We start from the raw sequence: 18,167 nt of genomic DNA on the forward strand, positions 1-18,167 counted from the left end.
TAACTTCTTTTCGGTCTGCTGTAGTTTAAAGTTTTCACCTTTCCCAATCGGTTTTTTCTTATTGGTTTTGTCCTTCTAGCCAGTAGGCGTAAAAGTTTTTCATTGTTTCTAACCCGCTATATCGCGAAGGATCAAGGAAATGAGAATGTCTATTTCTCTTCTCGCTGAGAGGGCAGTTCCACAGCGTATTACAACATATTCCACAACTTCAGAAGCGGGCTCTATTCTTACTATGGCGATTTTTGGTGCTCTCGGTGCACATTGGTAAGTTGGCAACTTAGTCCTAGTTTCATTTTATTTTGCTCATTGGGACACACTACATGTTAGTTGTCGCCAGGTGGCCTATGCAGCATGAACATTTCTCTGCAGTTTTCATAGTGTCCCTCCCTTCAGATTACTGCTTTGGTACTTCCCATCAGTCCAATCCTGGTCCGGTCCGGAGGGACGCTAAGGAAGGAGAAATTAGATCTTACCTGCTAATTTGCTTTCCTTTAGTCCCTCCGGACCGGACCAGGCCCCTCCCATGTTCTCTCTACTCTTTAGCTTCTTTTATTAAGTAGGAAGTGTATTCAGTAGGAAGTGTATTCATTCCTTTACGATTCGTGGAACAATACTATATATATACAGAACTTTACGTGGTCTATACCACTTCTCTGGTGGTTGCTGGTGAGCTCAATTGCTGGAATCTATCTATAAAACCTTAAATACGCCATACCACTTCTCTGGTGAGAGTTGTGGCTGAGCTCAGTTGCTGGAATATCTATAAAACCTTAAATATGATTTACCACTTTTCTGGTGAGAGTTGCTGGTAAGCTCAGTTGATGGAATATATATAAAATCTTAAGTGGGCCATACCACTTCTCTGGTGAGAGTTGCTGGTGAGCTATAAGACAAGTGAGCCATACCACTTCTCTGGTGAGAGTTGCGGGTGAGCTATATTATACGTGAGCCATACCACTTCTCTGGGGAGAGTTGCTGGTGAGCTATATTACATGTGAGCCATATCGCTTCTCTGGTGAGAGTTGCTGGTGAGCTATAGTACAAGTGAGCCATACCACTTCTCTAGTGAGAGTTGCTGGTGAGCTGTAATACATATCGGGCCATACCACTTCTCTGGTGAGAGTTGCTGGTGAGCTCTGATACTTGGCATTGCCGAGTGCTTTGTGGCTGCTAGGATTCCATACGGCACAGAAGGTCTTTCTTTCTTTCTTTCCTGCTTTGTTATTCAAATACTGAGGCTAAGGTCACATGGCCAGGGCTCCTATTGGCTCTCTAGAGTCAGAGTTTTTTCTCAGTCTCCACCTGCTGGTAGGCGAGCACAACCCATCAGTCCAATCCTGGTCCGGTCCGGAGGGACTAAAGGAAAGCAAATTAGCAGGTAAGATCTAATTTCTCCTTTATGCCTAGTATATTTACACACATATAATATCTATATATATAAAACTCACCCTCAATGTTCTATTGGCTGCTGACGTCACTGAAGCCAAGGTTCGTATGTTCGAAGCTCTGAAGCCTCGAAAATCAGTTTCTGGGCCCCGCCCTCGCGTCAAACGTTATGACGTTGAGGGCGGAGGCGGAGCAATTCACCGCCCTCGCGTCAAACGTTATGACGTTGAGGGCGGAGGCGGAGCAATTCACCCACATCGACGACGGGTGGTGGGGGGAGGGGGGGCACAGGAAAGCCTTGCTAGCGCCCGTTTCATTGGCTCCAGAAACGGGCCTTTTTTTACTAGTATAGAATACAAGCCGTTAAGCCCATTAAAACGGGCAAGATTTTTTTGCTAGTCTTCAAGATGAGTTACCATTGATTCTTATATGTTAATGCAAGCCGTTAAGCCCATTAAAACGGGCAACATTTTTTATTTACATAGTAGATGACGGCAGAAAAAGACCTGCATGGTCCATCCAGTCTGCCCAACAAGATAAACTCATATGTGCTACTTTTTGTGTATATCTTACCTTGATTTGTACCTGTCCTTTTCAGGGCACAGACCGTGTAAGTCTGCCCAGCACTATCCCCGCCTCCCAACCACCAGCCCCGCCTCTGGCACAGACCGTATAAGTCTGCCCAGCACTATCCCCACCTCCCGCCACCGGCTGTGCCACCCAATCTCGGCTAAGCTCCTTAGGATCTATTCCTTCTGAACAGGATTCCTTTATGTTTATCCCACGCGTGCTTGAATTGTGTTACCGTTTTCATTTCCACCACCTCCCGCGGGAGGGCATTCCAAGCATCCACTACTCTCTCCGTGAAAAAATATTTCCTGACATTTTTCCTGAGTCTGCCCCCCTTCAATCTCATTTTTTATTTGTGAAATGTAATTCCCTTATTGTTGTAATATTTTGTGTGTGTGTGTGTGTGTGTGAGACAGAGAGTGTGTGAGAGAAAGAGAGAGAGAGAGAGAAAGTGTGTGTGTGCGCGCCTGTCTGAAAGTGTGTGAGAGAGTGAGTTCAGAGAGAGAGTGTGTGTGTGTGTGTGTGTGTGTGAGGGAGAGATTGAGACGTTGAAAGTGTGTGTGTGTCTGTCTGTCTGTCTGAAAGAGAGAGAGTCAAGGAAGGAGAAGACAAATTTCTCCCTGTTTCTGTTTGTCTTGTAAAAGTACAGGAGGTAATATTTTGTGTGTGTTTGAGAGAGAGATAGAGTGCGCGTGTGAGAGGGATAGCGAGAGAAAGAGTGTGTGTGCGCGCCTGTCTGAGAGAGTGTGAGAGTGAGACAGTGAAAGTGTGTGTGAGAGACAGAGAAAGTGTGTGTGCGCGCGTCTGTCTGAAAGAGTGTGAGAGCGAGTTCAGAGAGAGACAGAGAGAGAGAGAGAGTGTGAGTGTGTATGACCATCTCCTCCTGGCTCTGTTCTCTCCAGGTCCCTTCCCCTCCATGGGCACCATTTTTCCCCTTCCCGATCAGTCTCCTCCTGTTTTCTCCTCTTTTCCCTTTACTTCCCCTCCATAGACATCAGCTCTCCCCTGCCCTCCATGATCACCATTTCTCCCTTCCACTCCATGACCACAGTCTCCCTTGTTCTTTTCATCCCCTATTTCCAGCATCTGTCCCTCTCAAACATCTCTCTCTCTGCCCTCCTTCTACCAGCAATTTTTCCTGCTCTCCTGAATCCCTACACCTCCCCGTGGTCCCCCGTCTCTCTCCCCTGCCCTCCATGATAACCATTTCTCCCTTCCACTCCATGACACAGTCTCCCTTGTTTTTTTCATCCCCTATTTCCAACATCTGTCCCTCTCAAACATCTCTCTCTGCCCTCCTTCTACCAGTAATTTTTCCTGCTCTCCTGAATCCCTACCCCTCCCCACGGTCCCCTTTCTCTCTCTCTCTGTTCACTCCTGAACCCTCACTCTCCCCCCCACGCTCTCTCTCTTCTTATACCTGCTCCTCTCAGCCCTCCGACTTTGTCTTTAGTGCTGCAGGCATGCTTCTCCTTTTAATCGCCCAAAACGCTGTAGCGTCCTGCCCGAAAACAGGAAATTCTGTCAGAAGAGGCAGGACGCTAGAGGCTTCGCGCAGCTGAAAGGAACAGCATGCCTTCATAGCTGCAGAGCTAAAGGCTGAAATCGGAGGGCTGACAGGAGCAAACGCAGACAGCTGAAGGAGCGCCTTCTCCACCCCGGCGGCATTTTCCTGCGGCTGCCACATTTCACAGTCGGCCCCGCACCTCCTCTATTTAAAACCTGTTCGGTGGTTGACTGGAGCAGCGACGACGAACGGAGGGGGAGGGGCAGCCGTAGGGTCTGTGCTTCCCCTGTTACTACGGGCTCCTCCGCCGCCTCTGGAAGCAGGCGTGTCGGGCTGTGTTTTGTGAGTGACGGCTCCATGCTGATTTAACGGCACGTACAGATAGGGTTCCCATATGGCTCCAGAAAAAGGAGGACGGATTGAGCCAGCCGGGTTTTACTTCCATTGCTTTCCATTGAAAGCAATGGAAGTAAAACCCGGCTGGCTCAATTACTTCCATTGAAAGCAATGGAAGTAAAACCCGGCTGGCTCAATTACTTCCATTGAAAGCAATGGAAGTAAAACCCGGCTGATTCAATCCGTGCTCCTTTTTCTGGAGCCATATGGTAACCCTACGTACAGAGAGACTTGTGAGTGTGACATGCACGTCGGTCACTTCATTTATGTAGTAGGATAAATGTTCAAGCCCAACCACACAAGATAAAAATGTTTATATACTTGTTAGATTAGTTTTGCATTAAGTTTAGAAAACTTGTGGGGAGGTAGTGGGGGAGGGGAAGGAAACATTCACTCAGCTTTTCTGGTACATAATAATGTCACAAACGTTATGCAGGAATCAATGTGCCTTTTGTTAAAGCAAACATCAGCAAGGTTTGGGGAAAGAAAAAGTCAAGACACCGATCTTACTGATAAGCACTTACATGCAAAAAGCAGGGATGCCTAGTACTCTGTCCCAATAATGTTTTGCATTCTCACCCAAGGTTTTCTTCCTCAGTTTGTTTGTCTTTTTTACTCTCCCTTCCTTCCACCATTTCTGCCCTACTGTCTCCTCTCATTCCTTTCATCACTAGTTTTCTTCCAAGTATCATGCTCTCTCCCTCTCCTGTTTGGATCATTTTATCCTTCACTGTTGCTAGACCTTTCTTGCCACCTCCTCTCCTTTAATGATCTTCTCTCTCCCCCCCCCCCCCACAAACCGTACCGCCTCAAAGCTCATATGGAAAAACAGGAAGAAAAGTGCTTCTTTCAAGCGCTACTGTTCCAGCATCAACAAGCTGCAGAAGGCAGCAGCAGCAGCATTTTTAACAAGAAATTATTTCCTGCGTATTCAGCACTGTTCAAACCTTAATCTTCCAGCAGCTCTAGTGGTGGTCGACCCGGAGCCTTGTCTCTGCCGAGTACTGCTGCCCGCTGATGCAACTTCCTGCTTACGCGTGGGTGGGATTTGGCAGAGAAAAGGCTCCGGGTTGGTCAGGCAGTGGTGAGGGGAGGATGATGAACCTAAGGGACGACATGATGAGGTAGGAAGCTGAGGTATGCTGGGGACTCACGGGCGGGTGGGGGCTGGGGGACGAGGGAGAGAGGAGGAGGAACCCCCCCCCTCCCAGATGTTTGTGTGCTCGATGCCTGACTCCAACAACCAGCTCGCAAAAATCAATAAAATTTAACAACCGGCTCATAGGAGCCGGTGCAAGCCGGCTCCAGCACACCACTGATCGGATGTTACCTGACCTACTGGCGCGTGCATGTGGTGACCTCTCTGCACACAGTGCCAGAAATCAGAGACAAATCTTACATGTGCACACCAGAGTGTTCTAAGTTTCAGTTTCCATTCCTTCCTTGCCTACAGTGATGTGGCTCAAATCCAGAGAGAGACTGAGGGAGCTGACCAGAATTTTCTTTTATGTACCATTAAATTCTTGCGGGGACGGGTGGGGATGGGTAAGATTCCAGTGGGGACGGGTGAGATTCTAGCAGGGACGGGTGGGGATGGGTAAGATTTCTGTCCCCGTGCAACTCTCTAGTGCCAGGTCATGTCTGGGTACCGGCACTGAATATCAGAGATAATTTTGGATGGCCTGGCCACCAGGAGCTTATGTGGGTCTGGCCAATATTTAGCCGGGGCGGCATAACAGTTATGTGGCCCTGGCTGAATATTGGGCTGGGACCCGCATAACACTGTTTATTTTTTTAAAATACATTCTCCTAGTCCCACAATAATGCCCCCCCCCCCATGCCCACAGAACATGGATCCCCCCCTGTAGGCCCAGGGGTGCCTAACTGGATGGTTGGAGGGGTTTGGGGGGGGGGGGGGCTTTTTCTTTGGGCTTGGGGGAAGGGAAGGAGGGGCCATTGTCGGGGGCCCAATATTCAGTGCTGGCACCCGATTAGCTAAGAGGCCTTATTTAGGACAGCTTTTGAGCTGTTCAAAACCCAGAGGTCGAGAATCAGTTGAACTCCTCCCTGTTTTTTTTGGTATGAGAAAGTATCGGGAGTAAAACCCTCGACCCCTCTCAAAGTTCTATGGTATTTTACTAGAGGAGGGCTGAGAGCTCTTCCTGAGGAACACATCATTTGGAGGGAGCTGAAATGACACTCTTTTGGTGGACACTCGGGAGGACTTATTCCCAACGCAGAGCATAACCGTGCTGAATGATCTGAAGTGCCCAATGGTCAAAGGTTATGAGGGGGTCATCTTATCAAGTAACACTTTAGTGCTACCTCTATCATCCACCTGGGGATAACCCTGGGGTCACCTGGAGGGTCTAAGCCAGCACTGCTCAGGTCCACCTGCACCTGTGCACCTACACTGGCATATCCTCCACCTCTCCCCTGTAAGAAATCCCCAGAGTCTCTGAATGTGAAGTTAGCCAGACCTACAGAACCCAAAGTTAGCAGCACACACCCAGACTCATGCTGCAAAATGGCCGCTGCCGTGTTGCCTAGCATAGGAAAAATGGTGCACTTCAGTCACGTGGGAAACCTCCATGGCCGAGGACCTGAACCCTCGCACATCAAGGAAGCAGCACAGCCTCCTGGACAGTGTCCCAACGCTGTCTCCGCTTCCCACAGTGGGAGCAGCACTTAACAAGCTCCGCGGCCATCCACAGAACAAAGACAGAAATGGAGCCCCGATGTCAGTGAAGAGATTTGAAAGATACATTCACCACACAGATAGTGCTGTTGGTAGCCCTATCTGATGCCCTTGGAGCTGCCACAACGGTGACCCAAACTCTCCAGCGCCCAATTATAGCCAAATAATGCCTCCACCGCCCAATGTTGTACAGTGAGAAAAATTTAACTCTGCAGGCAATCAGAATGGTGTGGGGTTTTTTTTTCCTGAGAAAGGAGAAAGGAGGCTGGATAGAAGAGTGCACAGGGTTGGCGCCACTTAGCCACACACCTCAAAGCTACACTGAAACCCAAGGGGGCCAGGAGCTAACAGCAGAAAAAGCCAAAAGCATGGAGAGAAACCATCTGATGTCGGTGCCGGGGAAAATGGTAGAGGCTATTATTAAAAACAAAATTACAGAGCACATCTGAGGACATGGATTACTGAGACCAAGTCAGCACGGCTTTAGTGTAGGGAAATCTTGCTGACCAATTTACTTCAATTCTTTGAAGGAGTAAACAAACATGTGGACAAAGGGGAGCCGGTTGATATTGTGTATCTGAATTTTCAAAAGGCGTTTGACAAGGTGCCTCATGAAAGGCTACAGAGGAAATTGGAGGGTCATGGGATAGGAGGTAATATCCTATTGTGGATTAAAAACTGGTTGAAGGATAGAAAACAGAGAGTGGGGTTAAATGGGCAGTATTCACAATGGAGAAGGGTAGTTAGTGGGGTTCCTCAGGGGTCAGTGCTAGGACCGCTGCTCTTTAATATATTTATAAATGAGTTAGAGATGGGAGTAACTAGTGAGGTAATTAAATTTGCTGATGACACAAAGTTATTCAAAGTCGTTAATTCGCGAGAGGATTGTGAAAAATTACAGAAGGACCTTACGAGACTGGGAGACTAAATGGCAGATGACGTTTAATGTGAGCAAGTGTAAGGTGATGCATGTGGGAAAAAAGAACCCGAATTATAGCTACGTCATGCAAGGTTCCACGTTAGGAGTTACGGACCAAGAAAGGGATCTGGGTGTCGCCGTTGATAATACACTGAAACCTTCAGTGTGCTGCTGCGGCTAGGAAAGCGAATAGAATGTTGGGTATTATTAGGAAAGGTATAGAAAACAGGTGTGAGGATGTTATAATGCCGTTGTATCGTTCCATGGTGCGACTGCACCTTGAGTATTGTGTCCAATTCTGGTCGCCACTTCTCAAGAAAGATATAGTGGAATTGGAAAAGGTGCAGCAAAGGGCAACAAAAATGATAGCGGGGATGGGATGAATTCCCTATGAAGAAAGACTAAGGAGGCTAGGGCTTTTCAGCTCGGAGAAGAGATGGCTGAGGGGAGACATGATAGAGGTATATAAAATAATGAGTGGAGTGGAACAGGTGGATGTGAAGCATCTGTTCACGCTTTCCAAAAACAGTAGGACTAGGGGGCATGCGATGAAACTACAATGTAGTACATTTAAAACAAATAGGAGAAAATTTTTCTTTACCCAACGTGTAATTAAACTCTAGAATTCGTTGCCGGAGAACGTGGTGAAGGCGGTTAGCTTGGCAGAGTTTAAAAAGGGTTTGGACGGTTTCCAAAAGGACAAGTCCATAGACCGCTACTAAAAGGACTTGGAAAAATCCACAATTTCAGGAATAATATGTATTGAATGCTTGTACGTTTGGCAAGCTGCCAGGTGCCCTTAACCTGGATTGGCCGCTGTCGGAGACAGGATGCTGGGCTTGATGGGCCTTAGGTCTTTTCCCAGTATGGCATTACTTATGTACTCGCCTGCAGGAGAAAGAGAATACTGGACTGGCCAGGGAGCATTCCGTCCAATGAGGCACTTCAGTTCAGCGCTCCCTATCTCCACCTGCTGGTAGATGGTCACAACCCACTAGTCTCTGGATTCATCTGCTGCTGGCGCTAAGGAAAGGGGTGATACGATACAGATGTCCAAATATTTGAAATGTATTAATCTGCAAACAAACCTTTTCCAGAGATAGAAAGGTGGCAACTAGAGGACTCTCCACTCTCATCTCTCCCTACATTCCTCTCCAGGAACTCCATTCACTGGGTAAGTCTGTCTTATCTGCACCCTTCTCCTTCACTGCTAACTCCAGACTCCGTTCCTTTTATCTTGCTGCACCATATGCCTGGAATAGACTTCCTGAGCCGGTACGTCAAGCTCCGTCTCTGGCCGTCTTCATATCTAAGCTAAAAGCCCACCTTTTTGATGCTGCTTTTAACTCCTAACCCTTATTCACTTGTTCAGAACCCTTATTTTATCATCCTCACTTTAATATTCCCTTATCTCTTGTTTGTCCTGTTTGTCAGTCCTAATTTGATTGTAAGCTCTGTCGAGCAGGGACTGTCTCTTCATGTTCAAGTGTACAGTGCTGCATATGTCTAGTAGCACTTTAGAAATGATAAGTAGTAGTAGTAGTAGAGGACATGAATTGAGGTTGAAGGGAGGCCAACTCAGGAATAATGTCAGGAACTATTTTTTCACTGAGAGGATGGTAGATACCTGGAATGTCCTCCCATGGGAGATGGTGGAGATGAAAACAGTAACAGAATTCAAAAATGCGTGGGATAAACACAAAGGAATTTTGTTTAGAAAGAATGGATCCACAGAAGCTTAGCGGGGATTAGGTGGGAACACCAGTAACTGGGAAGCAAAGATAGTGCTGGGCAGACTTCTACAGTCTGTGCCCTGATCGTGGCTGAATAAATTTGGATGGGCTGGAGCAGAGATTTTCAGGGGCTTCGATCACAACTTCAGAAGTTTTAGAACAAGGACAGTGACAGGTAGACTTCTATGGTCTATGCCCTGAAAATGGCAAGGACAAATCAAGAACAGGTATACATGTAATGAGTTTATTTTGTTGGGCAGACTGGATGAACCGTATAGGTCTTTATCTGCTGTCATCTACTATATTACTATGTTATAAGCACTGAGTGTCTGACTCTGTCCCACACTATTGAATAATTTTTCTGGGAAAAATAATGTATCCAGGAAGTTTATTTAAAGATGTCTCCAATATATGTTTTCATTTCATAATTACTTGGACTATATATATGGGATAAAAAGTACCTGTCCATCCATTTATGACTATTTAGATCTGCTGTTCTTATCTTGATCTGTCAGAAAAAGCTGTGATCTTCATATCTTTCAATAACCATGTTAATAAGGATCTGCAATCTTCACTTCCTTTGAGAGGCACGTATATTAATCTGTTGAAAAGCATTTAAGTTCTATCTATACAAATACCTCCTGCAAGCTTTTGTTTTCACTAATATACCGCTGTGAGTCTGATTCACTAAGCTTTTCTCCAGGGCACCCCATAGGTAGAAGCTCAGGGAGAAAACCAGTACTTAGAGAAGCAGGCCATGGTCTCATAAACATAGCATTTAATAAAGACTGCATGAGATGACAAAGTTATGAGATTTACACACCTTTCCCGATGTCAGCAGCTAATCTAGTTCTTGCAAAGTCTAGAGGATATACAAAACATAAAGATGTCGCTCCTGCTGCTCCACCAGATGCTAGATTTGCTAAAAACCATTTCCAGAACTGAAATACAGAAACTTGATTGTGTATAGTTAATAGCTCAGAAACTCACATTACATTTCATCTTCCTTAATCTTTTACATGTGTGACAATCCAGTTTAAAAAAATATTACAGATGTAATGGTTTAATGGGGATGTTCAAAAGTACAAAACCACAATCAAGAAGCCAGGTAATACTACATCTTCTGAAACATCAGTTCTGATCATCATATAGTACGAGGTCAATTTATACTGAAGTGTGTTAACAGTTGCCATAACACGTTTTAAGTAACATGGGTCATTAATATGCACTGACATGCAAATGAGTTTTGTATTAATTTAAACATGTTAAATTTAGTATGTTAAAGTTTTACAATAATATTTGCATTAACTACACATCAGGGAGATGTAGTTAAATTTTTACATGACGAGGTCTGTGTTAACGTTTGTACACTTTAATGCAAATGGGTAAAAGGCAATTAGGGCAATTCTATAAGCTCGCGCCTAGAGCTATGTGCCACTGACATGCATTCAAGGTGCCTTTAAATGGCAGTTTTGCTTACAAGTGAACTAGGTGCTATTCTATAAAGTACTGCCTAAGTGTTATAGCACACAACTCCAAGGTGGGTGTAAATGTGGAAGGAGCATGGGTTGACCGTGGGAGTAGCACCAAGTGATGCACATTAACTTACAGAATACAATCACTTACATGCGTCACTTGGCACACTTATTTATTTACACATTTATAGACCGCTTAAATCAAAGTAGTTTACAATAAAATGTGCGACCTTTACACCTGACATTCAATGTGGGTTTGCGCCAGTACTGTATAAGGCACACTTAAGTCCAGTCACAGAATTGGAACTAAGTGCACCCCATTTTAGTGGCTGAAATGAGGCACAATGTTACATGTACTGACAGATATGTACTAACATTATATATACTACCGTGTTTCCCCGAAAATAAGTCACTGTCTTATATTAATTTTTGCTCCCCAAGACGTGCTAGGTCTTATTTTCAGGGGATGTCTTATTTTTCGGGGGAACATCGGGGTCGCCCCCCCACCCGAGGTCGCCCCCCCCACCTGAGGTCACCGGGCCCCCCCTCCACCCGCCCTCCGTCGCTCCCGGAACTAACCTTAAACGCCTCCTTTCACCTTCGCAGCAAGCAGCAGCAGGGCAGGCCACTCCTTCCTTCCGTGTCCCGCCCTCGCCTGACGTAACATCCGCGAGGGCGGGGCACAGAAGGAAGGAGAGGTCTGCCCTGCTGCTGCGAAGGTGAAAGGAGGCGCTTCAGGTTAGTTCCGGGAGCGACGGAGGGCGGGTGGAGGGGGGGCCCAGCGATCTTGGATGTGGGGTGGGGCCCGGGGGTGGCGTTGTCCGGCTCTTGGCGGCCCTGCTTCAAAAGAAAAACTTTGCTAAGTCTTACTTTCGGGGGAGGCCTTATATGTACCAATTGCAGCAAAACCTCTACTAGGTCTTATTTTCGGGGGATGTCCTATTTTCGGGGAAACACGGTAATAGATAACAAACAACAGATTATATATTAATCTGTAATGTACTATTTTGCATGAATTGCTTCTTATTATGGAATTAGCATAGATTTTGCACTGGTGTTAAAGCTAGTTTAACAGGGGGGCGTGTCAAGATGGCGGATTACTAGATGGACGCTCTGCCACGTCGCTGAGATCTTCCCTGGTGGATAAGATTTTTTCTATTCAGAAGTATTTTCTTCTAAGTTTTAAATATGCCTCACACCAAGAGGAAGGGGGCACTTAAGGGTTTGCCGACGACTAACCCTAGAACTGCCCTTACCCAGATGACAATGGACAGATTCGCCACTAGCACTCCTCGTCAAACCGGCTTGAGTTTGAATTCCGCGGGGGGAGAAAATGGTGGAGTTTCTCCCTCACAGGAACTAACAACTTTGTCCTCGCCGGATGTTAACCCGCCGCCATGCCCTGCAGGACTCAGAAGCGGGCTAGAATCCTTTGAGACGTCCGAAAGTGGCGCAACGGGATTCTCTATCGTCGGAGCCCGGTCTGAAACCCCCGGAGAGACTAGCAAAGTTGAGCTCGAGGCTCCCATGGCAGCAATGTTAGAATCTATTTCGGACGTTTTGCAGTCATTGACTACTTCAGTTGCTCAAGTGGTGAGTAAACTGGACGTTTTGAAAAATGCATTCGAAGTCTTTAAAAAAGAATCGGTTGAAAATAACAATGCTGTTGTACAAGATCTTTCCACCCTAAAGCGGAAGACAGAAGCTTTGGTAAAAGATAAATTAATGATACATCGTAAGATTGAACAGTTCGAAAACTACAACAGACGTTTAAATCTTCGTATACTGAACTTTCCAAGATCTATAGAAATGGATGCTATGACATTGTTTAAGAAATACTTGCGTGAAATTCTTCAATACTCTCCAGAGTCTTTTCCCCCAGTTAACAAAATTTATTATTTGCCTCTTAATAAAAATACTGGGAGATTGAAGGAAATAAAGGCAATACAGAACTTAACTGCTTTACTAGAACAATCTGAAATTGAGATACTTGAAAGAAGAACATTATTGGCATCGATGGTTTTTGAACAGGACCTAAACTTAATAATGAAACTTTACTTCAAAAATCTAACAAAAGTCTTTATGGGTGATAAAATATGGATATATCCTGATGTGGTGAAGACCACACAGGATAGAAGAAAACTTTTTCTTTCATTTAGAGATGATATTAAAAACCTGGGTGCACGATTTACTTTGTCTTACCCATGTAAATGCATGATAACTTATATGGAAAAAAAATATGTGTTTTTCGAACCTGAGCAGCTGAAAGTGTTCCTAGAAATGAAGAAAATAACCGGATAGATTCTGATGTTAAGAGATCTTGGTTTAATGTGTATATAATGAGGAGTAAATCCTGCCTTTCGTTTCTTTTTTTTTTCTTAAGTTACTTAGAGTGATGTCCACCAGATTATTTCTAACGCCCCCATAACTTTCATATTGGTGGTCTAAGAAAGAGTACTGTTTTCTTTTTTTCTCTCTTTTATTTTAAAGGAGAGGATATTGTATATTTTTTGAAATTATATGTTCTGTTTTTCTTTAGCAAGAATTTATCTTGTATTATATTGAAATTATAAATAAATAAAAAAATTAAAAAAAAAAGCTAGTTTAACAGTCCTGTTGATGCGTGTTAAAAGTCTTCAACAGATAACACAGACATGTGACGGTAACTTCTATAACTACAAGAGAAAGCACCACTTATATGCGCAGGCACCCTCAGTGCTGTTCTGTAAGGGTGCACATAAGCAGCTTAGCTTACAATTGCAAGGGGTCATACATTTGGGTTGAGCGTGAGTGGAACATAGCCACATGTCTTACAATGCAAGCGCAACTTATAGAATACTTTTAAATTGTGCACACTGCTTGCTGCGCTTAGGTGCTCTCACTTATGCCTGCCATTGACCTGGTGTAAGGGGCCACACTTGCATTTAGGAGCATCAACACAGGTTTACGCCAGCATTCAATAGAGGTGTCCCCAGTGTATCACCTTTGAGTACTGAAGCCTATGAATCAAACTCTGACTAGGACAGGAGCCATCTTTTGAGGACAATATTGTCATGGTTGCCTGAATGCTTCCTATATTTCTAGACTGTCTGCTAGATTAAGGATACACTGGCATTCCAGAGAGCATCTGCAGTTCATCTTTGGGTGTGAAGTTGATAACAAGACAGACTTACACGGACACAAGTGTGAGATCAGGCTTGTGGGCCTCCTTGGTCAGCACAGGTATTTGCAGGGAGTATGTCTGAATCAACTATGGACACCATTGTTCTCCAGGCCTGCATTTCATTTGCTGGACAGGAGGAATGTGTGATCTGATTGGGCCAAAACAGCTGATAGCTCTGGAGAGAGACTGTCTGTTATGCTTCTGCTAAACAGGCTAGGAAAGGCTGGAACCCACTCTGCTAACAGACTAGAGAGGAGCTGGAAACCTCTCTGCTCCGGAAGCTGGGTGGGACTTGCATCTGATTGGTCAGCTGGGTGGGGGCTGACATCTGCACCTACAGACATCAGTAGCCAGGATCTACTTTAACCTGCAGTTTCAGGTAAACGCTGCTTTGGCGTTAGGGTTTTCCTGCTATAAGCCTCTGACCTTAATTTCTTGTGAGCTGGTTGCTCTGTGCTCTGGGGGGAGTCTGTTTCCTCCCTCTTTGTGTTTGTCTGGTTGCTGGCTTGTCAGAGTTTTCTCAGTGTTCCATCTTTGTGCTTAATTAGCTACTCTCTGCAGCTGGGCTGTGCTCTCTGTTTGACTGGCTGTAGTGTTTGTCTTCTGTGTCCTTCTAGATGTGTGTTGTTTGTGCCTTGGAGTTTTGTGTGCTGCCTATTTTCCCTTCTTGTTTAGTTTCCTAATTTTCCCTGTTGTGCTGGGCTCTGCCTGGTCTGCCTTGTTTCTGTCAGTCTGGTTCAGCTTTGCCTGCTTCAACTTCTGCTTCCGCTGTTTGTCCATCAAGTCCTGTCGGCTGCCTGCACCCAGGTGCTCAACCCCTGGGGAACGCAGCTGGTTCCTGTGTCTCCTCCTTCGGTATCTGGGTCCTGCCTATCTGTTGGTGCAATCCAAACATCGCCTGTAGTTCCCTTTCCTTGGAGGTGTTCGGCCCCATTCCTTGGGTGTCTGGAGTTCTGGGTGAGTACCCTGAGTTCTATTATTGTCCTGTTGCGGTTTGGTCCACCCCAGGCCTTTTCTAGACCCCTTTTGACTTCGGCCTAGGCTTAAGGGCTCATAACCAGTGGATCGGAGTGACACTGTCTCTTTCTGCCTTCTAAGTATTGAGCCTCTCTGCATAACAACAATACAGAGAAGTGTAAGCTGAGAATTATGGCTTCTAACCTTGCATGAGAGAGCAGCTACCAGTGCTGGTGAGATCTGTAACCTATCTACACCACTGCCAACTCCAGGCTCCGCCCATTCTGCCTCGCCTCACCCTATGCCTGGAACAACCTTCTTGAGCCCTTACGTCAAGCCCCCTCCCTGCCCATCTTCAAGTCTCTGCTTAAAGCCTACCTCTTCAGTGCTGCCTTCGGCACCTAACTCTTACCTTCAGGATATCCAGACTGCCCCAATTTGACTGCCCCTATCGAATTGACTACTCACTTGTCCTTTAGATTGTAAGCTCTTTGAGCAGGGCCTGTCCTTTTATGTTAAATTGTACAGCACTGTGAAACTCCAGTAGCGCTTTAGAAATGTTAAGTAGTAGTAGTATCTCTACACTAACCAGATATTTACTGGTTGGCTTGCTGTGGACACAGCTTGAGCTGAACGGTAAAATCCTCTTTTTCATCCAGAGACCCTACTGTGCAGCATGTGGCTTGTGATGGTGAGAAATCGGGGTTCACTCCTGTAATTTGGGGACAATTAGTTACTATTTCTAGTCTGCCAAAGGCTGTGTTACCTTTCATGAGTATGGTTTCTTAGCCGAATTTATTTGGCTTATAAATATTTTCTCAGGTATAATTCTTAGTACTGTAACAGAATGTGGGGTATAAATGTACTATAAATAAATATATACATACAGATATCTATTTTTGTGTCATTCCTATTCAGATCTTTGGTGTAATTCGAGCAGTAATTATTTTGTGTGCTTGTTTGCCATTTCGCTAATTATTATTATCTAATATAATAATTTGTACCTCAACGATTTATGGCTGGCTGGCTGGCTTCGTAACATCCTGACGCCAGCAAGCCTCCAGCATTCCCTTCCCTCTCACTGTCCCGCCCTTGCATAAAGACGAAATGACATCAGAGGAGGGTGGAACAGTAAGAGGGAAGGGAACACTGGAGGCGAGCTGACGTCAGGATGCTACGAATGCAAGTGAAGGCAACGGAACGCTGGAGGGGACGTGAGCTCAACAGAGGGGAGGCCAGGGCAGAGGACAATCGCTGGACATGGAGGGGAGGCCAGAATCCGGGGATACGGAGGGGAGGGCAGGGCAGGGGAAAATCGCTGGACATGGAGGGGGTGGGAGGCGAAGGAAGAATCGCTGCATACGGAGGGGACAGCAGGGCACAGGAGAATCAATGCACATGGAGGGGAGGTCAGAATCGCAGGGAGGGAAGAATTGCGGGACATGGGGGGGGGAGGATGGGAAGGAAGAATTGCAGAACATGGAGGGGAGGGCAGGGGAGAGAGGAGAAATCGCTTAGACGAGAGCCTTCCTAGGGCCCATTTCATTTTTGACAAAACGGGCTTGGTTGCACTAGTTCTATAATAAATATATATTTTCACTTTGGCATATTTCTTCATTGGGTACAATGTTCTGTAGTACCATTCCTTAGACACAAGAGTCCAGAGAATTACTATGCTGGGTGAATTTCTGTCTCTGGCAGAGTATTACTAGGTTCTGCGATTGCCCGTTCTTTCCTGAGCACTTTTCACTACAATTGTATAACAGAATCTGAGTGCCCTGATGCCATTATAGAACAGTCACTCCCTATGCTGCATCAGGGCACCCAAACCAAAGCGCCCGGTTATAGAACTGCCCGATTAACACATTATCGTTTGTTTTACTGTTAACACACTTTGGTAAGTTATTTTATTTATTTTTATTTATTCATGCTTGTATCCCACAATTATCCAAAAACGAGTTTCGGTTCAATGTGGCTTACATTTAACAGTTGTTAGAGATTACATTGATTCAATTACATTTACAAGGTTGTATGATGCTGTGTTTTATAGTGGTTGGCAAGGTAACTATTAGTGCACAAGGAAGTACTAAGGGGGTAATTTTATAGAGGTTTTTCCACATGTAAACTTGTTTTACACATAGAAAAGGCCAAAAAAATTGTGTGGAAGTATACATGCGTATAAGTACACATGATGTTATATACACATACCATGCAGGCCTTCCCAGGGTCATAATTTGGGTCGAACAGCGGTGGAGTTGGAATGTATGAACATATTTTATAAAATATGCAAGTACATACACACACACACACACACATACACACATTTACACCTGGCTCAGATCAGGAGTAATGTGGGCATTTGCATCTGTGACCTAGTAGGCCAGGATCAAAGAACCTACAGCATTTTATTATGGCACATAGGTGTCTATGTTGTCTTTATAAAATTCTGTGGTTTCACATTATCCAAAGAATACAATATCACATTTAAAAACTACCTTTCAATTATTGATCAAATTCTTTAATCACGTTCTTTAAATATATTTTTTATACATTTTTATAGCAATTCTTTTTCAGCAAGGAAAAAGCCTCAGAAAATCATATCCAGCACCTTTTTAAATTTAGTGCTTAAAAAGTGTTCCTTCACCCCTTACAGTTTACACCTTGGTAAAAAATAAAATCAATTTTGTGTGCAAATTTCAACTTATTTCCGTGTCTTCTTTCAAATTATGTTTCAAACAATGGTAAAATCTCTATTATTTTTACATCTTATCCAAAAAAAGTTGTAAGATTCCATGCTCCTTACCTCCAGAGACTAGTTGTAGCTTTCCTTAGGTCTACTTTAATAATAGTTTGTGGACTTTTCCTACAGGAATGTGTCTTTTGTCAACTTGACATTTCGTCCTTTAGATTGTAAGCTCCTTTGAGCAGGGACTGTCCTTCTTTGTTAAACTGTACAGCGCTGCATAACCCTAGTAGCGCTCTAGAAATGTTAAGTAGTAGTAGTAAAACCTTTTTTAAGCACAGCTACATTAAATTGCTTTTCCTACATCCCCTATAAATGATTTCCAGAGCTTAACTATGTGTTGAGAGAAAAAAAACATTTTCTCCTATGTTTTACATACATTACTATGTAACCACAGAAAAGAGGTATATCAAATCCCATCCCCCTTCTCTTTCAAGATACAAAACAGAGAATAGGGTTAAATGGTCACTATTCTCAATGGAGAAAGGTAAATAGTAGAGTTCCCCAGGACTCTGTGCTAGGACCACTGCTTTTTAACATATTTATAAATCACCTGGAAACAGGAAAAATGAGTGAGGTGATCAAATTTGCTGACAACACAAAGCTGTTAAACCACAACA

General features: G+C 44.7%; 1 protein-coding gene across 1 annotated transcript in view; it reads right to left on the minus strand.

Annotated features, from left to right (window-relative positions):
* Positions 1-18,167, minus strand: part of SLC25A31 (solute carrier family 25 member 31) — a 98,870-nt gene that overhangs the window by 42,338 nt on the left and 38,365 nt on the right. The window contains exon 3 of the mRNA XM_030191754.1: positions 10,033-10,150. Within this exon, the coding sequence (XP_030047614.1) occupies positions 10,033-10,150 (118 nt within the window). The remainder of the gene's footprint in view (positions 1-10,032; positions 10,151-18,167) is intronic.

Source organism: Microcaecilia unicolor, chromosome 2 (genome assembly GCF_901765095.1).
Source record: "Microcaecilia unicolor chromosome 2, aMicUni1.1, whole genome shotgun sequence".
NCBI lineage: Eukaryota > Metazoa > Chordata > Amphibia > Gymnophiona > Siphonopidae > Microcaecilia > Microcaecilia unicolor.